This window comes from Neolamprologus brichardi, chromosome 9, assembly GCF_056152115.1.
Source record: "Neolamprologus brichardi isolate AB-2024 chromosome 9, ASM5615211v1, whole genome shotgun sequence".
NCBI classification, from domain to species: Eukaryota; Metazoa; Chordata; class Actinopteri; order Cichliformes; family Cichlidae; genus Neolamprologus; species Neolamprologus brichardi.
In genome coordinates, this window is record NC_142112.1 from 15,946,393 (window position 1) to 15,971,547 (window position 25,155).

General features: G+C 40.2%; 1 protein-coding gene across 4 annotated transcripts in view; it reads right to left on the reverse strand.

The window, feature by feature from the left end:
* Positions 1-10,419: 10,419 nt before the first annotated feature.
* Positions 10,420-25,155, reverse strand: part of ntng1a (netrin g1a) — a 118,569-nt gene continuing 103,833 nt past the window's right edge. For 3 of the 4 annotated variants that reach the window (XM_006806329.3, XM_087846001.1, XM_006806328.3), the window contains 3 exons: positions 24,069-24,236; positions 20,430-20,564; positions 10,420-12,219 (listed from right to left, as the gene is read on the reverse strand). In XM_006806329.3, coding sequence (XP_006806392.1) covers positions 11,963-12,219; positions 20,430-20,564; positions 24,069-24,236 — 560 coding nt within the window. In that variant the 3' untranslated portion in view covers positions 10,420-11,962. The remainder of the gene's footprint in view (positions 12,220-20,429; positions 20,565-24,068; positions 24,237-25,155) is intronic. The other variant, XM_006806331.3, reaches the window with a different exon arrangement.

A 25,155-nucleotide genomic window follows, 5' to 3' on the forward strand; every position in this document is an offset into this window, starting at 1 on the left:
ATTCAGCAACCGTGAGTGTTTTTCCTCTCGATTCTTTTTCTGTAACGCCAGTCCGAAGCCACGCTTCGTGCACTGATCGTTACTAGATTAACTGCGTGTCTGTTCCAACCCATCGCTAGCCTTCCCCGCGTTTGGGTCTAGCCAGCACGCCACACGGGCACGCCGAATTACCGTGCGTAGTCCGCCCGACCGTGACACCATGAACTTTAAATGAATTTTAAAGATCACAGTGTCCCTCTTATTCATGCTTCTCTGTCACCCGCCTAAACCTTTCAGTTTTCACCACCTACAAGCTGCATTCATGGAAACATTTAACTTATATTTTTGCAGAAGTGTCCTGACTTTATTTTGAGCTGCACAGCCTAGTCCGTCATGTGAACACAGAGCAGATCCACTAAGGTTAGTGGGTTGCTCAAGGGCACTTTAATTCCAGTGGATGTGAAGCAGAGAGGGATGTTTTCATTTACTTTCCCTGGTTGTAGCAGCTGAGCTGCCAAATAACACACTGTGCTATCCAAACCCTGGAGGTTGCCCAGCAGTCCAGTTGCCAGGCCAAGGGACCTTTAGCTATGTTTGTGTCTTTACCATCCAATAACCTGATTTTGTTTGTTTCATTGCCAGAACCTTTGCACGGATACTCCCATCTGTAATGCTGGACCACAATACAGATGATTATGCCATCCTTATTAAAGCTGCAGGGATGCCGACGGTGGAGCAAACTGTATTTACAGCCTCAGAGATGCTATTTTGCTCTCCCAGTAAAAGGAGGATACAGAAATGTTGCCTAATGATGGCACAGATGACCATCTTGGCCCTTATTTATGGTTATCAAGCTCCATGAGGCAACAACCTCTCCCTCAGATCGTTACCTTTTTACTCCCATCTTCCACTACATGGTGTACCTGCAGGAACATCAAAGATAGCTGGAATTAGCCCGCCTCTTTGAAGGCGAACAATGCTACAGTCATGTTAATTCCCCTACCCCTGTCTCTTCTCTTTAAAGTGAAAGAAACTTCAGATAGAAATATCAGGATCTGTCAAGCATGGCCTCATTTTTCTCAGGTGCCAGAGAGGAGATAACTGAGCAAGCATGAACTTACACAAGGCATGAAAACATCAAGCCATGGCTGACAATTTCATTCACAAATTGAAACAAACTAAGAAACAAACAAACAACCCCCCCCACAAAAACAAATAGCCGGTTCCGACACTTCATTCTTTTTCCCAGCCAGTTTTCTCTTTCCCACTGTGGGATGTTAAAGCCAAAGCTGTGAGCCTCACATGTCTCAAAGTGTCTGCACATCAGGTGTCTTGCCATGAGCATGGCGCCGAATCAGTTCTATTTCTGACGAGACAGATGTCTCTGGTCTTATTAGTGTGACACAGACAACACAGAACTCTGACATAACTGGCTTTAAGAGAAGACATGTGAATAATGCCGGTTGCACTGACAAATTACTGTCAAAACAAACCCACACTGAGTGACAGTAATATGACAAACGGCTTTTCACTTACATGTCTGATTCATTTACTTAGTTAGCTATTACACCCAACGATTCTTCTTCATACGTATTGAGACAAAGATAAAAAAAAAATACAAACAGGCATGTGGGCTTTGTGACTTTTGTGACTTTCTGTTTGACCCCGCATTTGTTCAGTCTATCAGTATACGTATATAGTGTTGATGCAGTGGTCGCACTCGCTGTTTGTCCACGGCACACACTACATCTGTGGAAAACAGCCAGTGTGTACTCAGGTTGATACTATACACACTGCAGGGAAGAGCATGACACAGAAAACAAACACAATCTGTTACGTCAAATCTCTGCACTTCTGTATTCAGTCATGTGCTTTATTTTTGACTTTGACACGAGGATACAGCTTAGTGAAGTGGGATGTGAGACTTTGCGCTCAAAAGACCTCATGTAAGTATTTGTAGGGGAGTTGTATGACTCCTAAAAACATACAGCGATAATGACGCGTGCTTCTCTCAGTATGGCTGAAGAAATGAAATGTTTTCAAAAAACTTTCACAGTACAAACGTCTGTTTTATTTTATTTTTTTCTTTTATTGCAGTGGGTTGGGACAGTGTTCACGGTGGTCACAACTGAAGAAAGAGTCAAGCTAAGAATCTAGGTAAAAGTGAAAAATAAGAAAAATAACTGGGAATATGAAACTAACCTTCATATTTGTGGAAACATCGCTGCACTCGGCTATAGCCTATTTTAGTTTGGCCCCTGGCAATACAGCTAGCTTAGCCTGTGTTTCATTGTGTTGCCCAAAACACAGTGAAACTTCAAAAGAGCTGCAGCTGCTGCCCAGAGTCAGTTGCACTACACTACACTACAGGAAACAACAATTAAGCACTAAAGTGATTTACAGCAATCCATAGTATTTTACTCCAAAGACAATGATAACAACAGAAAAGACAGTGAACTTGATCTCAAACAGTTTAAAATCAGCACACTCTCCAAACATCAGAAAAAAGTCCCCATCCTTCATGCCACACTTGGTACATCCCCCCCAGGAACTGAGCTATAAAAGGAGTCCAAAATGGCCTGGACTGGTCTGGCACTTCCTGTGTCCAAACCAAAAAAAGGCTGTGGGTCCAACTGAAAAGCCGCTGTTTCCCAAGCTTCCTTTAACTTGACATGAATGGAAAATGTATTTAATTTAAGGAAATTTGTGAAAGAGATTTTCATAAGGTGAATTGTGACTGTGGATATTTGCTGTATCGAAAACTCCATACCCCTGGATGCAGAAATGATACCAATAAATACTAAAACTACCATGACAGACATAATGATTACAAGCTGAATCATGGTCAACTTTGATCGTTAAATCTTTTTTTAAGTTTTTACAAAACCCAACACCTTAACAAGAAGCAGATTTTATCACAGCAGCCTAATCTTCACTGCTCAGCTGAGGATTTACTCTAACAAAGCCTGTTGTTGAAGATTCAAAGCATATCAGCAGGTTGTGTCATCAAATGAGACGCTCATTAATGAATATTCCCATGCGCTTTGTTGATCGTTTTCAATGACGTTTGGATATCATAGTTTGTTCCTCGTCTCTTCTCCTTTGATAAAGGATGGTCTTATTACAGCTGTCTCACTGATACACTATATGAAGAAAGATGCAAATATTTGTGACAGAATGGGTCGCTCTGAAGAGCTCCATGAGCTCCAGCACGAGGCTGTAACCGACTGTAATTGTTGCTTCACGTCGTTTTACTGGAAAGTGGAAGCGATCATTTAAAGTTAGAAAGCAAATTCACAGAGTGCAAAAAAAGTCACCAGTGACTCAAAATGTGCAGAGCAAATCTCCTCTGGCATTAACATCAGCACAGCACTGTGTGCCAGGAGCTTCATGGCACTGTTTTTAATGGCTGAGCACCTCCTGTAACGGTAAACGGACTGGTTCTTATATAGCGCTTTTCTACTCTTTCTGAGCACTCAAAGCGCTGTACACAACTTTTACATTCACCCATTCACACCCATTCGCACAAGCACATTTTTCTAAGTGCTTTCTAAGGTAACATTCACACACACATTCATACTCCGATGGATGCATCGGAGAGCAATTTGGGGTTAGTATCTTGCCCAAGGATATTTGGCATGCAGACTGGGGAAGCCAGGGATCGAACCACCAACCTTCCGATCAGTAGATGACCTGCTCTACCACCTGAGCTACAGCCGCCTCCTGTAGTTGTAATGTGTAGGTGGCCCAGTACTTTTGTCTGTATCCACATACTTCTGAGTCGCTTCACTTAGTTGTGAACCATCCTAAACAAGTGTGACTGTTCGACCGCACCCTAGGAGCAGTCACTACATCTCTACTAACAGATAACAAGCACAGACAATGTATAGGTGTCTGCAGCACTGGCTACTCTACCTTTATTTGCATTCATCCTCAAGGTGCCGAAATGACATAAACGGCCTCAGTGTGCGTAAAATAAAGTCCTTGTGTCTTTTTTAATGTACAACTAATCTGCAGAAAAAAATGTCACATTACTGTGATTTGGATTTTTGTGTCTCCTCTCAACATAATGTGTATGTGTACTTTAGAATGATTAGTTTCCAGAAATTGAACCGCATTTACCATAATACTCCAGTCTTCATTAATATTTATTTAAAATGAGCCCCAGGCATTCTTTGTTGCCTTCTGATATTTGTATATGCACCCATAACATTAGCGAGGCATTTCCGGCAGATCCGGGTGCATACACTTAGGTGTATTGGAATTCCATTCATGGAATCCCAAGCTATATCTGGCTGTGGTTTCCATTTCCAGGTGCAACCATTCACAGTGCAGAAGAAGCCTGTCACTGCAACATCAAACCTGCTCTAACCATGTGATGGTGGCTTGTGTCACTTCCCCTTCACTCCAGACTCTCCCTGCCATTAGAGCCGTATTTGACATCCATCAACTGTGTTGAGCCACAATGGGAATTCACTCTTTACATTTCAAACACTTCCCCACGAAAACACATCAGGGGTGTCAAGAATTTTAAAGTTGTGGGAAAAAGTATGAAAAAATAAAAAAGTCCCAACCCCGATGGCTTTCCTCCATGCAAAATTCTCACTGCAAGTCGCAATCTCACTTCTCAGTGACTTTGTGTAACATGTGCTGTGTCCCTTTCACAATGAGGTGCCCAAACTAAATTAACTGAGTGGACTGACTGCATATAATTTACAAGACAATTAAGTGAGTAACTTTCTTTTTAGAAGTGCAAAGTGACTTAGTTGTGTTCCTATTGTAGCAAGGGATAAAAATCAGTAAAGCACAATACCACAGATACTAAGACTATACTAATTCAAAACCAGGCTTTTGGTACTGCTGGTTGCACTGGTTCAAAAATATCACTGAATGTGTCGTTCCTCAATCTCTGGCACTCTTCCACAGTGTGTCTTTGATCTTCCCCCAACTGGTTGCGGCAGATGGCTTCCACTTCCCAAGCCTGGTTTGGTCAGAGGTTTCTTCCTGTTAAAAGGGAGTTTTTCCTTCCCACTGTCACCAAGGCGCTTGCTCAAAGGGGTAAGTTGACTGTTGGGGTTTTGCCTGTTTGTATCTGGGTCTTCAGCTTGCAATATAAAGCACGTCGAGACAACTGTTGTTATGATTTGGTGATATATCAATAAAATTGAATTGAATTGAATTATGACAGTAAAACATTTCCCCGAAGACAAAAATGGACACAACACTAATACACGGCAGCTATTAAAAATCCTAGATGTGTAGCACTTAATCACCAGAAGGGAGACATATTGCTGTGGTAACATCACCGTGGAAACTCTCAGGTGCCCTGGCCTCCAAAGGCATCTGTAGCTTTGAAAAATGGAGCCTTGAAAGTATTCATTAGTCAGCCAAGCAGTGAGATTACCCTGCTAATGCCAGTGTGATTCAGAAATAAATAAAAAAAAAGATGTGGGACAAAGAAAAAAAAGTTTTCAGCTGTTCAAAAGAATTATTTCTAAAGGAAAATATGGGTATGGAAGACTTTCAGTCCCGTTCTGCAAAGGCCTCCAGCTGAGTAGCAGCTTAGTATCCATTAATGGTCTCACTGTGGAGAAAACCGGGCAATGGAAAAAAAGCAGCGGCCACTCAGTACCCACACTGTAGAAAAAAGAAACACTGATCAATAAGTGCTGCGTGCGGTTCGATAAGTGCATTGATCATCGCGCAAACAAACACATCACAACCATAGCGGGAATAATAGTGCTGGGGCAAAGTAAATTCTTTTCAGCCCGACCTAATGTGAGTGTACTTAGGCTTGTGTTCACCCGCCCTCCGAGCATCAGTCAATGAACATTTGAAGTACAGACACTGATGCTAAAACAGCACTGAAAAGAAAACAGTTTGACATGTGTGATGTTTCTGTTGATGCCTGCAGGTAGTATTGTTTTATCTTAAACAATGTCACAATGCAGTGTTTTTTCTTTTACTGTTAGAAGTCTGTTAGCTAGAGAAATATGCACAGTGCAGTAGTCTCTATGATTATTGTCTAAATATGAATGAATACAAGGTTTATTGCCCCACCCAAATGTTTCTCTCAGACCTGAGCAGCACTTTTTGCTCATTATCTTGGCTCGACCTTCAGCTTCGGTTGTGTTCAGTCTTACTGCTCTGCAGTTTGCAGCTTTGCATTTCTAAAAACTGACTGTAGGCTGTACTGCTTATCCAACTCCAAACAGCAAAGAAGTTAACAACTAGCTTTAAAACATTGCAAAGCTTTTAGCATTTAATGCATTTTCTTGAAGAATTGGGCCAAAATCCAAAGGAAAACTTAGCATTTTTTTCTAGCCACATGCTACTTTATGAATGGAGGTTCAAAGCTACAAGCTATGGCTTGCTGCAGCTCAGGAGGACGAGCGGGTTATCTGCTAATTTGGAGGCTGGCAGTTTGATTCTTCCTTACTCCAGTTGCATGCCAAAGGAACCCCCAAGTTGCTCTCCTAATGCATCCAATGGAGGGTGAACATGTGCAAATGTTAGATAAAAAGGTGCATGGGTGAATCAGACATGTTGTATAAAGTGCATTGAGTGCTCCAGTAGTGTAGAAAAGTGCTGTATAAGAACCAGTAAATTTATAATGTTTGCTGTATTGTTTTAAAAGGAGTAGTATGGTTGTACAGAAAATACAGTTAAATACGTAATTATTTGGACAATTTTCAGAGGTTTTAAAGAAAAGACAACCAGTGTTGGTCAAGTTACTTGAAAAAAGTAATCAGTAACTAATTACTGATTACTTCCCCCCAAAAGTAATCCAGTTACTTTACTGATTACTTATTTTCAAAAGTAATTAATTACTTAGTTACTTAGTTACTTTTTAAAAACACGATTTACAACCTGAATAGGTGATAAAGTGATAGATCTTTCAGCCCAATTCTACTTTTTCTGCATAATCCATCATACAAAATGTAATCAAATGGAAAAGTCTCTTTTTAAAACTTGTTTTATTAGTTTTAATCTTTTAACTTTATGCATCAAGCAAAAATTTAATTATGCAACATTCTCTGACTGGAAGAAAGTTGTTTAACATTTAAAGCTATTTTCTGCACATTCCAGCACATAAAATAATTTTTTTGTGTGTTTACACTCAGTCTTTCAAATAGATGCAAGTAAAACACAGCAGAAAATAAATAAAGTCAAAGACTAGCGGCCTTCTGCTCTATTTTCACCTGTAAAGCAGGAGTATGGTAGGCGGAGTTTTACCCTGGTGCAGGTGTGCCGCAGCGGTCAGTGGAATTTTTGCAATAGTAATCCTTTACTTTACTCGTTACTTGAAAAAAGTAATCGTATTACAGTAACGCATTACAAGTAACGCATTACAAGTAACGCATTACAAGTAACGCATTACAAGTAACGCGTTCATAATATATATCAGTTTGAAAATCAAATCCTATGTTGTAATATATGGGCAGTAACGCGTTACTGCCCATATATTATGATGTAATTAATGCAACGGTGTGGTGTTTACTAAAACTCTCGGATGAGTTTGAAGCTTTGTGATTTACACCTCAAGGTCAAGGTCAGAGGTCAGAAGTCAAGTTTTCTGAAAATCTTGTGAATGCAATAACTTGAGGATGAAATCACCTAGGATTTTCAAGTTGATACCATAGGTGCATCTACTAAAAATCTCAGATTAGTTTAAAAGTCTGCGACATTGACTGCAAGGCCAGAAGTCAGAGTTAAAGTTTTCTGAAAATACAATTTTTTCAAAGGTTCAAAGGTACTTGGGCACACTTTCTGTAATTTTAAATATATATATATAAATGGTTTTTAATACATTAAAATATTTTGTTAGTTAGCTATTGAGATGCTCGGCCTGGGCTTTACTTCCACCTTCAGGTGCTGCTTGTGTGGGGCTCTCTCTGCATTTGGTTTTACTTCACTGGGTTGAGATCAGAGACTAAGACACTGAAGAATATCTGATTTCTTTGCCTTGAGAAACGTTTCCTGAGAAAATTAACCATCCATAAAATCTTAATTGTCTGTAGGTACATGACATCACCAAATACAGTCCATCTCAGAGAGTGATGCCGCCAGCTTCCTGATTTCTTTGAGTCTGCCTTGTTGCACCGAGACACCTTGCAAAGTCCTTGAAGTTTTGATTTGACACTCACCTTTTTATCTTCGAAAATGTGACAAAAAGGCTCGTCCCCCCTGAGCGTCGGTGGCCTGTGAGTGACACCAGCGGATGTTATATGACAGGAGAAGTCTACCTAATTACAGCACTTTCAAAGACATCCATTGCCGTTGCAGCTGAAATGCCTTTGCTGAGTCGCAGATTCCCCATAGATAAATTCCACGCTGTTTTTGCTACAGGGCAGAAATAAAAAAAAATAACACACCCGTGGCCCCTTTAAACACTTTTTACCAGTCGTTTCCACAAAGCACGTTACAGGGGGAGATAATCCAGTGGCGGTAGATGGCTCGCTTCGAGGTATTTCAGCGATGCTTCATGGTTGGGTCAGGCAACAGCTGCTGGAGGTGAGATATCTAGGATGAAGTCCTCTCCCCAAACGACATCAACTCTATTTTAATTCTCCACGCAGCATGGTGCATTGACACCTGGGCTGAACACATGGTTAAAATTAGGGCCGCTGTAGGAGACCTTGACAAACAAGTGACTTTGACTGAATTCATCAGGGCATCCCTGGAGTCACAAAAGTGTTTTAGGAAAGTTGTATTAGTTTTAATTGTCCATATGGCCTGATTTCAGTTTTTCAGATTTCCCTAAAATGGTTTTCCTCATTGTCACATATTGTGCCATCTATAGCGTATTTTATGGTAGCGTCATTGTCTCTAATGTGTTAAACTGAGCTAGATTTGTCTGTGTCTGGAAGGAGCTCGGTGTTTTTAAAAATTCATGCTTTGGAAAAGTAAAATATCACAGCTTAAATAGTGTCTTTTTTATTATATTTTCACAAAGAAATCCCAGCACCCGAACGTAAAAGTTAAAAAAGGCATAAAAGGCTTCACTTTTTCATTTCACTAGATAAAACCACATTTCACAGAATAAAAGGTTCTGAATGGAATTTATTCTTGGGATTTGGATGTGAGTTGGTGGCTGTGAGCAAAATCGGAATCAATTAATCGGGCATATACGAGCCAACTTGCCAGGAAGCAAGTATCTGTTGTTTTTGTTATTGATGCATTAGCAGAACAATCAGTGGCCCTAAGTTCTTTTCCTCCCTTTGAGTTAAACTTGGAAAAAAAAAGGAAAGCAAAAAAAAAAAAGAAGAAAGAGCTGGAGCAATGGCTTGAATATTTTAGGTTATGGATGAACTGTCGAGTGTCTGACAAGACCCACTATATAAACTTTGAACACAGGCTCTCTGGGACACATCGATAGTTGTAAATATTTAATTTGGTGCCTCCGACAATGCATGCCCACTGAAACAAATCTTTACCAGATTGAATTCAAGATAAATAGCACGGAAATATCGCAAAAGCTGATACACAGACTTTTATGCTATCATTTTGTCAGGTTTGCCTCTTTGGGGCTTTCGCTTCACGTATCGCGTATTAATTTATTTGAAGTGTCAGCAATTTTAAGAAGTAACAGAAGCTGCGTGCCCCTTTATACTGCGTGTGCAGTTCTAATTAAGATGGGAATGCATTCGTGGACATCATAAACACATATTTCTAGTGGTTAAGTTTGACTTTATTTGTATATTACAAAAAGGCAGATCAGTGCGAGACTGTGAATGCATGGATTATAAAAGCAGCCATTATAAAGTACATGAAAGCTTTAAGTGAAAGGCATGATCTATTGTCATGATATATTTTGGATTATAATGCATTTGTGTATGAATAGGTTCTAATCGAACAGCTGCTTTTGTGAAAAAGCAGAACTACACAATATTACTATGCATGCTATATGTACACATCCACACAAACATGTCTCTGTGCAGATTATTATACAGTTATTCTATGCAGGCTGTGCTTTCTTGCAGTCTGGACTGAAATGACTTTACTGCATTTTATTGAAATGTTAATGTAGTCTCAGTATGATTTTTCCAGCTATAATAGAAATTGTGTTTTCTAAAGACCTTCTTTTTAATATATACAGACATAATTTATAGCGAAAAAATAAGAAAACTTGCATATTCCATTTGTCACTTTGATAAAGTCATTAAAGCTAAAATTGTTGTCACTCACACTTAATGACTTAAGCCAGTATTTTCTTGTTCTTTTTCATTTTCTCAAGTTATTTGACAATATAGTCCACAGCATTTGTTTGCCGATATTTCTACAATGTGGTTAATTGTCATTATTTAAATTTCCAAACAGCTACTAAATTTTAATGGATGATTTCTGCAGTGATGCTCTTATGATGTGGAAAAAAACAGCGATTGCTTTTCTTTCTTAGCATGAACAAAAGATCAACACGGGCTTAATTTTTTAACTTTTTATTCATTTAAATTCTCAAGTGTTAAAGCAAGAACAAAACATTTATAATGTCCTTTGGTGGGATTTTATTACACTTTATTAATACTGTATATGTAAACTGATATTCTTTGATGCCAGCACGTTGCCAATACAAAGGAAAATCAACTGCACAACGAAAAGTAATAAACAAAAAAAGGTGAAAAAGGAAGTGAAAATAAAAGAGAAAGAGAGAGAAAAAACAACCCAACTGCTTCTGCATTTGAATGACTTAAATAGATACAGGTTGCCTTTTTTTCAATCACAGTTCGGCAAAGATACAAAAGGACTACATGACTCTCTTTTTTTGTTGTTTTTTTTTGTTGTTTTGTTTGATCTGTCGAGAAAAGAACTTGCAAATACACTGATGGTTTTCTATGCACTTCTCGTCTGCTCAGGTGAATACTATCCCCTGACCATGACAGTAGGGAGAGTGGTGGCTCTAAGATAGAAAAAGAATCAGACAGCTTCACTGGAGTATCTTTTCGGAAGAGAGGAAAGGGGGACGAGGGATGGGACGGGGGATTCTTACATGTGCATCACTAACATTGGACAAAAGAATCTTTCAACCAACAAGGGTTTTACAGAGTAACGTTCACGAAAGCACAGGTCAGTGGCGGCGTTTGGGGGTGGAACTAGGATTGGAGGGAAGGGAGGGGGGTGAACGAGAGGATGAGGCCGAGCTCGAAGGAGAGACAGAAAGATAGAGACAGAGAGGGATCAACGTGGGCGAGGTTTTGTGTCACAATGTGGCAGTCCGGACAGATTTCCTTCTATCCACAATGCACTGACAGCAAAGAATGCGTCCTGGGGTTTTTCACCTCTTTCTGTTTGTTATCACGCTGAAGTGTAACGGGTTTGTTTCTGAGGCCAGTCTTTGCCATTCAGCGGGGACAAGTTTGCTTTTTTTTGTTGTTTTTTTGTTGTTGTTTTTCTTCGGCATCAGTCCAGCCAACATTAACAACGCACAGAAGCATCCCAAAGGGGTCGGCGGCCATCGTCGGCTTGTGCGAGAGCTGATTGGTCGCAGCTGTTGTTGCCGTGGCAATATGAGAAGAAGTGAACGAGTCTGTCATCTTTAGTTATCTCCTCTCAAAATCGAAGGGGGCTCGTGTACTGTACCTGGTATGGCTTTTGGGGGGAGGGAGAGAGGTAGGGTAGGGGTCGGGGTGGGACTCACCATTCTCTGCTCATTTTACTTTTGTTAGGCAAACCCTCAGTTACTCATATTTCTAATAATATCTGTATTTTTTTTTTAGAAGTATAGTTTTTCTTTTTAATTATTTCTATATATTCTTTGAAATTAAATGAAAAGTTTCTGCACTCATTTGACTGGCACATTCCCTTTATTGTCAGTGCGAGTGTCCATTGAGTCTGGAGGCGGAGAAGCTCAGAACATTACAGTCCAGAAAGCTCATGGTTGTTCTTTTTTAAATGGTTGTTGATTATCTGAAAGGGGAGGGGGATGAGCTTGGGTTAAGGTGGAGAAGGTGGGAAGTGTGCGACTCCCACCAGGTAATGGGTCTCTTTAGAGCACAGCGGGCCGGCAGGAGGCCTCTCTCAGCAGAGCCGAGCCTAGCAGCAGCAGCAGCAGCAGCCTGGAGGTGGATGGAGGTGTCAGGTGAGCCTGGCCTGAATCTGGGCCCCCACAGCCTCCCAGCTCTGACTCGCAGCGGCGCTTCTCACACAGCAAACCCGTATAGCCCGGTGGACAGTTGCAGCGGACGTTGCTGATACACGTCCCACCGTTTTGGCAGCGCAGGAGTTCGTTGTCACACACCCGGGCTGCGGTGGAAGCAATGTAAAGACAGGAAAGACGTGTGAGAATTTAACACACAAACACGTGTTTGGGTGACACTTTACTTGAAGTGTGTTCTGGTGCATGAAGGAGATTCTCTTCTCATTAGCTCACATTATCAAACACCACAGCAGAAGCTTTAAAGATGGCCAATTATGGAATCAAAGACTGACAAAAAGTGTTCTTCAAGTAAAGCGTTGCCACATTTTAGTCCATTTTTGATGTCTATGAAATCTTAAATTTGAAAATATGCTTATTTATGGTCTTGATAGTTACAGTACAGTAAATATGGAGACAAGGCTTAGCCCAAAGACTGGAAATTGGGTTATACTGTCCTAATTGTGTAGTCTATAATTTCATGGGTGGTTATTTGCCCATAATCTATACACCAACACATGCTGCCATTAAATTACAGTAAAGTAAATGTGGTTAGATTCGGTAGCCTAAAACCATTAATCTTCCATGTAGCTAGCATGATCTACAACAGTGTACCTATATGAAACTGCATTCCTCATGATGTACAGGGGCTTGGTCTTTACAGCCTCACATATCTACCCCACATTTAAGTTCTTGTTTTATACGGGAACGCTGCCGTATTAAGCATTTTGAGAACCATGCTAGCTGCTGTGCTGGTGGCTACTGCACGGCTAAAACTCATCACTGTTCTTGACAACAAAAACAAGTCTAAAAGCAACTTAACAGAATTTACAATCAGTACACTGCTGAATTAATCACTAACTTATCAACATCCCCTCAAGTCTTTGCATAAGAGAAACTATTGACAATCTGTGAAACCAAATTGTTTTTAAGCTAACTGCGTACTAAATGAAGTAGGGCAACATAACTTCCCTTAATGAACTGTGGGTTGACTCAAGCAAAAGAGTCAGATTTCTTCCGCTATGGCCACTCAGACACTAAACATCTCTCACAGTGGCCTCCATCTACATTTGCATGTACCAAATCCTGACACTACATGACCCCACACTGCCAAAGCGTGTAGTTTTAGGGAAATGGCTTCTATAACAACTGAAATGCATAATAATTTTAAGTTGTGACATCACAGTAAGTTTCATGGGTGCTGGTGGGCAATGCTCTTTGTCTTTGAAACCTTTGAGCACATTCAGATTAGCTGGCACAGCCTGGTTTTGATCCATTTAATGTGCAGAGGCTTAGATCTCTTAATAAACTCAAGAAATCAAATAAGCATATTTTCCAACATGTTCAAGTATTGCTTCAACATTTGGCACATTCTGGATTGTAAAATGTATGAAATATACATTATATGTGATATCTAATAATTAAATCTAGTAAAATTATAAAATTAAATTAAAGTATTAAATGAAATTGACTATTTTATATAGGAAAATAATTAAATGTGATGTAAAATTTGAACAAAACACGTTTGTAAGACAGCGAAAATGTTGTGTAATGTTGTTGCTTCGAGTTGTGGTAAAGATGTACTGTACACAGAGGCTGAGATTAATCTTAGGCGCTATACTAATAAATTCTAATGAATATATACACATGTAATTAAAAGGTGGTGAACACTGGCTTTATCTTTTAATCACCTCTTAAAGAGTATAATGCCACTCGAAATTCATTTCACAGTCTTTTTTCATCATTATTACTTAAATGACTCTGAAACATTTCATATATTCCCCATCAGTTTACCTTTACAGCCTCTAATCTTTAAACAACACCAAATTTCAGATTTCAGGACATTTTTTCAGCATCTAAAAAGACGCGTCTATTTGTATAATACCAAAACCGTATTCAAGCCCCATCAAATCAGCTACGTTACAACACAGAAATGCACACTTTCCTCAAAGCCTGCGAGGCTTTCCCCAAACACCACTGACTTTAGACAAACTGAACGTCAGGTGAAAATTGGTGTATATTTAGAGCTGGGACACCGAGGCCACTCTATTCCCAGCGGAGGCAGGCTGTCAAGCAAGCTGGAGGCAAACAAAGCTGCGCTGCACAAACTAATAAACCAACAGAGACAAATAAACACTGATAAACACAGGGGCCACTTCTGCCCATTTCAGTCCTTTATAGGAGTGGAAAACAATGCGGTGAGCAATCTATGAACTCTATGGGACATAAATATCACAAACAAATATAAGACCTCTCTCCTAATAATCAGGATTGGATGCATGCTGTCTCACAGGAATAGCCAAATAGAGCTTTGATGGGAGCCTTGTTAAGAAACATTGACTGTGCGAATCCTATTTGTGTTTCGTGGGAGAAAAGAGAGCTGCTGTTTGGCTCAGTAAGTTTCGCTCCAGGCCACAGCTCACCAATTACCATGCACAACTACATCCAAATAAGACATCTGAACTCTATCTTTGTTCCCCCTGTTTTGTTTTTTTTCCTCTGACATATCAATTGCATGACCACCTCAACCACTCAGGAGAAACTACAGTAATGAGTCAATATGAGACTGCAAAACAGACTCTTTCTATGGAAAGCCTTTGTTCACTTTGATTGCTTCTTGTGATGAGGCAGCGGCTAAACTTGGTAATTAGATTGTCTCCTCGAGATGACAAGGAAGAGCGATCAAATGTATTAATTAAAGAATCATGAGGCCTTGATATGATCAGTACACAGGAGAGACTCCTTTAATTAGACAATAACCTTTCGTCTCGTCTATCTTATCCTTCCTTGCTGTCACAATAGAATGATAACGCAAATTTCTAAGAATATTCAGACTGGCTTTTATTCAGAATGTGCTCTAAATTGATTAGAAAAAATAATTGCACAAAGACGTTGGACACGGTTGTGAATGTCCACTTTTTTGGACAAAAAATCTCAAACTATCCTAGTCTGATAAGATATGATCACGTCTTTAAAAAGGCACATCTTTAAGGCCAAAGCAGACTTGCTGTTTGATATAAGCAACGTCGGATTTAGTCTATGTTCAGGAAAGTAATCCATACTTACAGACAACCACTTCCTAACTTGTTGATTAAAGCTTGGAACATTTTAAAGGTGAGATTCGATTCATTTGTCTAAATTTGAGGTAAAAACTACATTTTCAGCAGTTTGATTGGTTGTTGATAGGTTAGGCTTCAGTCACACGGACTTTAGACTAGTCAGTGACCCCATTGGAAAAATGTGTATCCCTGCTCCAATCAATATGTTTGAAAAAATACAGCGTTTACTTACTAAGACAAATAGTCTCTGATTTCACTGTTTCAATTCAGTGTAATTTAGTTGTATTTTTATAGCTTCAAATCACAACAGCAGTTACCTCAAGGTGCTTTATATTGTAAGGAAAAGACTCTATCACCATATAGAGAAAGCCCCCAAAATCAGATGATCTCCCATGAGCAAGGTGACAGCGGGAAGGAAACATTCCCAGGCTCAAGGATGGGAAGTCATCTGCAGCTGCCAGCTGGGGGTGAATGGAAAGGAGGGCAGCAGAAAGACTGCTTAGCAAGAAGCTGGCAAGTGTTTGCAGACCATAGTGTGTGTTCCCAGTCACCTTTCTCACTCATGTGTTAATAGACCTCTCTGCATTGAATTGTACTTGTTATTAATCTCTGTCCTTATCCTGTCTTCCTTCTCTCACCCCAACCGGTCGCAGCAGATGGCCCCGCCCCTCCCTGAGCCTGGTTCTGCCGGAGGTTTCTTCCTGTTAAAAGGGAGTTTTTCCTTCCCACTGTCGCCAAAGTGCTTGCTCATAGGGGGTCATACTAATTGGATTGTTGTTTTTTTTCTCTGTATGCATTATTGTAGATTCTACCTTACAATATAAAGCGCCTCGAGGCGACTGTTGTTGTGATTGAAAAATTGAATCCAAAACTGAAAAGATCATATAGAAGTTTTTAGTGCAGCACTGTATACCTCTTTGTGACTGATTTGCGACGGCCAGCAACCTCCCTCACCAACAGGCTGACAAATACATATTGTTGCCTAGCAACCAGCTGGGTACAGTGGGGGAGGCCTGCCTGAATGAGGTTTTTACAGCAACTACCACCAACCTCCAGCAACCACAAATTTTTCCATAGCGACTGGTGGTTGCTAAGTGTTTTTTTTCTTACTTTCAGAATAATCCCATTAAAATAATTTTAAGAATCTTTCTGTTCAAAGGAAATTTTAGTTCATTCTAAAGGAAATTTTAGGTCATGGCTATTCCCTGGAAGCAGAGTGATTCATCAGCTGAAGGGACTAAAGACAAATAGATAGTGATGATTTAAAAAAAAAGAAAAAAATGAAAAAAGACCAATAAAATCATCAAGATATAAAAAAATAATAAAATAATGACAAACAAGAACAATCACGTTCAGTGTTGTAAGATTGAAAACACAGCAGAAGTAGGAACATCTTGTCCCGCACCTTTATCTGATTTCAATTTCTCACATTAACCATTTTGCATTACTGCACATAAACAGAGCCGGCACAGGCTGTAAAAGACAAGATTTGTTGTGTTTGCTTTTGATATGAGTGATAATATTTAGAGAAGGGGCCGATGAACTAGGTGCGCCTGTCTGGGAAAGTGATGTGTTTGACGAGAGATTTAAGTTTTAATTGCATTTTTTCCCCGATCTGCATGCAGACGGCGTCTCGTCAACGCACAGAACTCCTGCAGCAGCAGCGGGGATGCAGAAGAAGGTCGAGACGAAAAAGTTTTCCCATTTCAGCCATAGAATCACTCAGTGGTTTTGGACTGACATTATTCTGGGGGTTTCTTTCCTACTTTAGAGGACATTTTGTGAAGTGAAAGCACTGCTGTGGGTGCTTTTGTGGCTCATTTGTTGTTGGGGCGATGAATCAAACTCCAGTGAAAAACTTCACATTTGTGTTACTGCCAGAGCAGCAGAGCCTGGAATTTTTTCAGTCACCAAAAAAACAAACAAACAAACAAAAAAAACCAACCCAAAGAAGAAGAAGAAGAAGAAGAAGAAAAATCAATCTCTAGGGGAAAAAAAATCCATATAGTATACTATGCTATTCTTTTTCTCGATATGAGCATAATAATACAGTCTCCATGACATTTACAGCTAAAAGATCCCCCTTCTTTGGATGTTGCATTCTTTGAAATGCCACCAATACTTTGATCAATGTAGAAAAGTCAGTGCACAAGCAGTAAATTACAACCTCAATACGAAGGCACCCCTTTGCCTTTTATTTGTAGGCAAAAGATATTAAAGCAATCAAAGTATGTTTGTGCTGAAAACATTGAGATATTTGACCTTTTCAGAGACTGTCTTCAAATTCATGTGATGAGAATGTCTCTGAGCTAAATCTTAAAGACAAAGATATATTTACATGTTAAGACATTCTGGATTTTTTTGTGTTACTATTTTAACCAGGGAGAAGGTGTAGATGTAATTGAACTTCTTTTCAGACCGACATTACTATGCAAATCCCAGTATTATACCTTTCATCGTGTCTGGAGCGGATCTTTAACTTTAGCAGCTTTTTAAGTGAAGTATTACTCAGACCTCTTGGATATAGAGTTTGAAGTTTTGAGAGCATACAAACACTTCAAACAGTAATGTTTGTGGATTTTCTGATCACTGCTTCATCTGGCAAATACAAACTGATCTGCTCCGTGCTCACTCCCGCTGTGTGTGGCTTCCCATCTGTTTACCTTGGCGCCGCCTCTCTACGAAAACATTCTTTCGCCGTTTTAAACGTTTTCACGTTAAATGCTTTTTCCTGCTTTTGTACCACTCAGCGTTCTCGGTACATCATTAGGTTCGGGTTGTGCGCCTCACGCTGCGGGTCATGCTAGGACGCCTCTCTCTCACCTTTTGTTTGAAGCAGATTTTTTCATGCTGACAGTGTCTTTGCACTGTACACACAGAATATATTAGTACAGTCACAAAAAACAGCGCATTTTAATGAATGTCTTTCTGTGTCGAGAACTCACTAAGTGACTCATTTTACACTGAATTTAAATCACAATGCAGCAGACTTTAAAGCCTTCTTGTTCTTAAGTTGGACGCTAACAAACACAGTATAAGCAGCGGGGGTGTCACTAATTCGCTATACACTCAATGGGAAACACTTCTATCTGCTCGTGTTGTATTGATACAGTTCGCATAATGAAATCGTGACACTTAGTGCATCTCAGAAAAGTCGTGACAAGTGCTGTAAGTGGCTCTTTCGGTGAAGCCCTTTACTTTAACCAATCTCACCTCTGTCCACAGCACCACAGATAAAACAGACCATACTGAGCGCACTTTGCCTGCCTTGCCTGTTGAGTTTGCTGTTGTGAAAAAAGTGATACTTTGCCTTATATGGAATCAATTTTTATTTGTGCTACTTTAGTTACTCTAACATTATTGTAGGGTCTTTACTTTACAGTATGAAGCACCCTGAGGTTGTTGTGATGTGAATATTACGCCATGTGTTTTAAACATGTTCACAATGATATGCCTTCTTTTGTTTTTTCACAAAGTTTACACTGTTTATTTAGTGGGTGTTTCCCAATAAATTCACTAATTGATAACACGAGATTACACTCTACTTATGCTGATGATCACTTAATATCCACATGAAGAAGCACAGCCCATATGGAAAAGAAATAGTAAAAACATATATGATTTACTCATGAAAGTGGCCACTTTCTCATTACTTTCATATATTTTTTTAGTAAGTATACAAAACATACAAGTTTCATTATATAATTTTTCAAGGGATCTTATATGTGTTTTCACTCTTGTATGCTTTTCATACAAGTTTCATACAAGACAGATAAAAACTTTATAAGATTTATATATATCTTTTCCATATGGGAGGAATCAGCTTCAGGTCATAAATGTTTTTTTTTCCTGCACTTTAATGTTTTAGAATGATATATATTCAGAGATTGACACTTAAACTTTCTAAAATAGTGAAACTAGAGTTTCTGATATTTTTCTCTCCAGTCAGTAAAACTCAGACATCAGCCAATCCTAGTCCAAATATTTCGGATACACAAGAATGATGTTGAAACCTGAAGCAAACAGTGGCAATGTAATTCACAGAATTAATATCTAGCGATCAAACTTGTCTAATGAAGAAGGCTAGAATAAATTACACTACCAAAAATTAATTCTTTAAATTAAAATTTTCCCTTTTTTTGGCTTTTCTGTAAGATGTAATAAAAGTGTGGAGTTGCTCTTTAATCTCAAAATCACGTCCTCGTACTCTATTGAAGCGCCTCGTTCAGGACGCCTTTGTTAGTCGGGACAGAGATTAATGTTGAGCTGCAGGAGGCGGGCAAATAGATGTCACTGCCGTGTTGAAAAGGCCTATTAATCTGAGGTAACTTGATACAAAGATGGGTCACGGTGGGTGAGCGCCAATTAGAAGCAATTATCACCTGTTCTGACAAAAAAAAAATCGACGCGAGCCTTTTTAAACCAGCGCTCGACTAGTCAGATAGATCCAAAGAGGCCTAGTAATGCGTGCCTGGAGCATAAACAGTGTTTGCAATGATGTTTTCAGTCTTTAAAGTTATTTGTCAGAGAGTTAAAATCCATCATCCTGAAGTGTTTACTCTATTTTGTCTACCTCTCGCAGGTTTGTCACTGAGATTTGACTTGAAGGAAACAATGAAAAATTGGTGACATTTGAAAAAAAAAAAAATACATAGGGCATGCACTGCAAAATGAGCAGAGGAAATATAAACTGTAGGCAGTAATAAATGGGCTGGAACTCAAAATGACCTGCATTCCCCTTTAAAAGAAAATGTTGATGTTGGATGACATTGTCCTGTTGTGGACTGTGAAGGGGTGATGGCTACTCAAACAGATCACAGGCAGCCTGTCAAGCAGTCAATATTGACTCAGCTGTTGTGTTGCTGGTGTGCGACACGCCTGAATAACTGAGTTACCGAGCAGCATGCATCCCGTCATTCCACTGCTTTCTCTCTATTTGAGCCATAAAGGGCGCCTGCTGATTCGACGCTGGTAATGCAGCCACAGCGAGTGTGAAATGCAGGTACAGGCTATGAAAGGAATGGCTTCGTATATATCGGGTTAGGTGGTGTTATGTGTTAGCTCTGTGTTTGTCAAGGCAGCTGGGCAGTCTTGCACATGTGCGGTGCGTTTTTTTTTTTTTTTTTGTTTCTTTTTCTTCCAGCCAAAGCTTCAGGAATCACGCAGAGAGAAAAGACATCAGAGAGAGAATAGAAGAGAAAGACACAGCTGAGGGGGAGAACAGTCAGGAGCTGCACGGGGAGGGTTACGGTTCTACTTACATTTGCAGCCATTGTCCCACAAATAGCCGGGCAGACACTCCTGACACTTAGGCCCTGTAGTGCCCTCCTTACATATACAAAATCCTGTGCCATTACAGCGATCATTGACTGAGCCATAGGGATTACAATTACATTCTGGAAAAACAAAACACACACATACACACACAGGCTGGAGAAAAAAAGGGTAGTGCTTTGACTTCCCAGCACAAGTCTAGGCTTTTCACAGCGTGGTCTGCGGTCCTCGAGCTCTAGCTTAAGAAGGTGCTCGATTATTATAACTGGTAAAAGAATGGGAATAGATTTAAAGACTCATACAGGGAAAAATGCTACCATTTCAACTGTAATGGAGACAGAATGAGTGAGAATGAAGCTGGCTCTAGATACATGAACATTTTCTATTCATTACAACATACTTGTAATTAATATAGCATTAATTTGGCTGTTTTAAAGAACACAGCATGCAATGAGCAGATATGCAAAGCACTATCAGTAGCTTTGATTTTTTTTCTTTTTAGATGGACAAAGTGAGCCTATCTGAACATGCTCTTCCAAAATCTGAGTCATTCAAATAGGTAGAGGTAGCAAAAGATGGCAAGAGAAGACAGGAAATGTGATGAGAAGGTAGAGATGGATAATGATATGAAACAAAGATAAAGACTGAATGTTCCAGAGGAATGAGAGAGTACATTGAAATGGGCATTGTAGTAATATGTTCTTTAATTCCCTCTAATTTTTTAAATGGCTCTGTAGACTTATTGTTATCCTTTGATAAGAATTTGGCTTCATCTTTAATTGCCTATTACAAACAGAAGACAGCGGTGCTCTGGCTGCAATTTGAACATAAAGCGTATAATGAAAGCAACACGCCCAGTCTCTAGTGCCTCACACTCAACTGACCTTCCCACTTTTCCGAGCACCTGGAACACTCTGCAGTCAATGTGACACTTATTTTGACAGTCCCTGACCATCACGTTGCACCTTCTGTGTCTGTGCTGGCTGCACGCGGCTGCGCCCGAGTGACATCCAGGGGTCAGGCAAGAGGAGAGAGGTGACGGCAAGTGACAAAGTGGGGGGTCAGCGAGAGAGAGGCAGGGTGACGGCGAGTTTGGCACGCAGTAACGCCTCGGCGACTTTTAATGCCTTGTGACAGGTTTCAGCTGCTGCTCCTGAGGCCATTTCATGTATATGACATATGCACTTGTGTGGCACCTCTGACTGGCGGTGTGACTTCGCTGCAACATTTCTCTCAGAACTCTTGTTGCTTGTCAGACTCCCCCCTCAGGACTCACAAATGCACCTGGCACTGAGCGCTGTGACTTCACACTACATGTGCTAGCTAAAAAATTCAACGGGGAACCGAGATACTGCCCTAGGAACCGTAGGAAACGCAATTTTTACACATAAACAAAGTAGATAATGCATTTTATGAATGCCTGCGTAAAAGCCATGAACAAAATAACAGGAACACCAAGTGGAAATGGCCTTTTACCTCAGACATAACCATAAAGGTGGCATTGGCTTCACCAGCGAGTATTTTGACAATACTGAATACATTTGCTTGTAAGTTCCACCACCAATTTTATGTAGCCTACAGTACTGTGCGAAAGTCATAAGTCACCTCCAATTTTTTTTAATATTTTGCTAGGAAAATGGAGAATAGGTGCAGTGATTATTCAAACATGTAATCATACATGGGAATGAGTATATGGTATAATCATCTTTATTCTTCAACACAGCCTGAACTCTCTTCAGCAATAGTTCTCTTCCTAGCAAACTTCTTTGGAAGTTTGCTAACTTCTATTTCCTTCTCTGTCAAGATGATCCCACGCTGCTTCAATAATGTTGACGTCCGGGCTCTGGGGAGGCCAATCCATGACTGATAGCCTCCCACTGCGTGCTTTTTCTATCCAGGCATGCTGTCAGTGTGTTTGGGATCACTGTCATGCTGGAAATTCTTTCTTTCCAGATGCTGCATGATGGATCAAAATCTGCTGGAACTTTTCTGCAATTTTTTCAAGATCCCAAACACCGCTGGCTGAAATGCAGCTCCAAACCACGACAGAACTTCTACCATGTTTACAGATGGCTGCAGACATTGAATTTTGTACCACACTTCTGGCCTCCTTTATACATATTGATGATGTCCAAAATGTTTAATTTGGATTCAAGACTATCCAACCTGTAGCCACTGATTTTCTGTCCAGTTCTTGTATAATTTGGCAGAACCTCAGCTCCCCCCTTATTATTTACCTTGCTTGATAATGGCTTGTTGACAGCCACTTTTCCACTAAGACAAGTTGAGGGTTTGGTCATCAGCAGATCAACTAAAGAGCCAAATCTATCTCTCAGGTCCTTGCAGGTGTTTGCTGGAATTGATTCTTATTTCCTAAGGACATGACTTTAGGTACTGTTCATCTGCTGCAAATAGTTTTTTTTTGTAAGTTCTGTCGCTTCTTATTTTGTCCTCCACTTATCTGCTTTCCTAAGATTTTATAAGGGTACACATGATGCACAGACATGCCAAACTTTTGGCTAATAGCTCTTTGAGAATCTACTTGTTGGTGCAGAAATACTATTTGATATCTGTTAAATTATGTTGTCCTTGGCATTTTATTTAATTTTTTTGTAGATTCCACACCTGGCTTCTACTAAGAAAGTGCCTAAAAACACAATTTAAATTTGGTTCTTTCCTATTTGTCTGTAATTTTGGACACAACAGTGATTCATCCCGTAGGTTAGGTGCCTTTTTATGCTTGAATGATTCATATGTGTTAAGAGGCTTAACCAAAAAACACTCCTGTGTTTTGCTCACTATTGCTCAAAACCACTTTAAACATAAGAAAATCTGACTCCTGGGAAGCAAAATATTAAAAAATGAAAAAACTCAACACTTTTGCAAAGGTTACCTTTGGACAAAGCAAGACTAAATGTTATCCTTAATCTATAATGTCCTAAGCTAAGGCAACATGCGGCTGTCTGTACCTTAATAATAAACATAAAGACATAACAGTGCTCTCAGTTTTCTTATCTAACTCAGCTGTATCCTAAACTGTTGAACTGTTTCTCCTTAATGACAGAATTTGTACAGAAAATTGTGACAAGGCACAAACCTGCTAACGTTTCAGATGTAGCTGTTGTGACCATTTCACACTAACCCATTTCTAATCACCATGCAGCTATTCAGGAGGACATTTATTCCTCAAATTATAGTTTTCTCACCTCGCCCACATGCTAAACCTTGAAAATAGGATCATTTTGGCTTCAATATACGCCTTTCAAATAAAACCTAGCTAGCAGCAAGAGATTACAATAAAACACAATATATGAGAGCTAGTAGGTAAAAATAAAGGTATATTTAATAAATGGTAAAATGCTAATTTTAATATGATGCTAAAGACTCCCTTAAGCATCACCTGCTAACACCCAGGCTAACAAGGAGATTTATGAGCAACAACCTTGTGTGAAAGCAGAAGAAGCAAAAGAGGAAGATGACTGGACATGGAAACAGGAGAGTGTATGAGTGATGACGTGTTGGGGATGAAACTGACAATTTCTCTAATGAGGAGTCAGAGACAGGAGGTGAGGTGAAGAGAGTGAGAAAGCGTGGTGGCGGTGAAGGGGCCCGGATGGGGGACTGACCTATGCACACATTTTCATCGTCCAGTTCTGCTGAGGCATTGCGGTAGTAGCCCAGCTTGCATAGCTGGCAGTGCTGGCCCCTAGTGTTGTGCTTACAGCTCACGCAAATGACGGTGTTTAGCAGCTCGATATAGCTGCATCGGTTGGAGTGGCCGAAGCATTCGCAGTCTTGCAAAGAGAGAGCAAGTGTGAAGTGAGGAGGAGAGAAAAGAAGGAGAAAGAGACGCGGGCAAGAGCGCTGGAATTGTTGCTTTTGCAGCGAGTGCTACGGCGGTGGGGTTAGCAAGTCTGATGGAGGCTCCGTGGCATGCGAGGTTAAAAATGGAGATGGTATGAGGAGAAGATGTCGGGGGGGAATGACAGGTAAGGTTGGTCATGATTAGTCTCGCATGGGCATGGCCAGAGTTAGAAAAAAAAACAGAAGTTTCACATAAAACACCACGGCGTTAGTAGAGAGGTCACATCACTTCAAGCATACCACAGCACGAGGCGACAAAAGGCTCTGAAATGACAGCACAGAGACACGATCACATCAGGAGCACCGCGCAGCATGAGGCAGGTCACACCATGAATGAAATGGATGTCTCAGCCGCTGAGAATGGCGTGTGAGGGAATTTAAAGGTTTTTGTGTAACTGAGCTCTTAATGTCAGCGGTTATCTGGTCTGAAGAGAGGATGAGATGAAACCTTTGTGTTTTCTTTTAAAACCCTTTGCAATGACTGATGCATTACTTATCTTTAAAACCCTTAATTCATCCAACAAACATTTCTTAAGTAGTTGTTTTTTCGTCCGACCCAACTGAGTTTTCAACAAGCAATCAGCAAGGCAAGTGAGTGTGTGGTGAATTGCAGTTGGGTGGGAAAGTGACATTGCCTACTACGCAGTCATGCTTAATTAGATATAGCTATATTGAGTCGAAGCTGCTACAATCCATGATACTCACTGGCAGTCCTGCCCTAAGGCGTGTCCGGCCCCAGCTCTGTTCCAGTGAGGATCAGCCCGTCACTCCGAGTGACCACTGACACCATGTGTCACAGCACAGACAGATGTGACCCTTAAGCCACACTGGCAGCTGCTTGGACAGAAT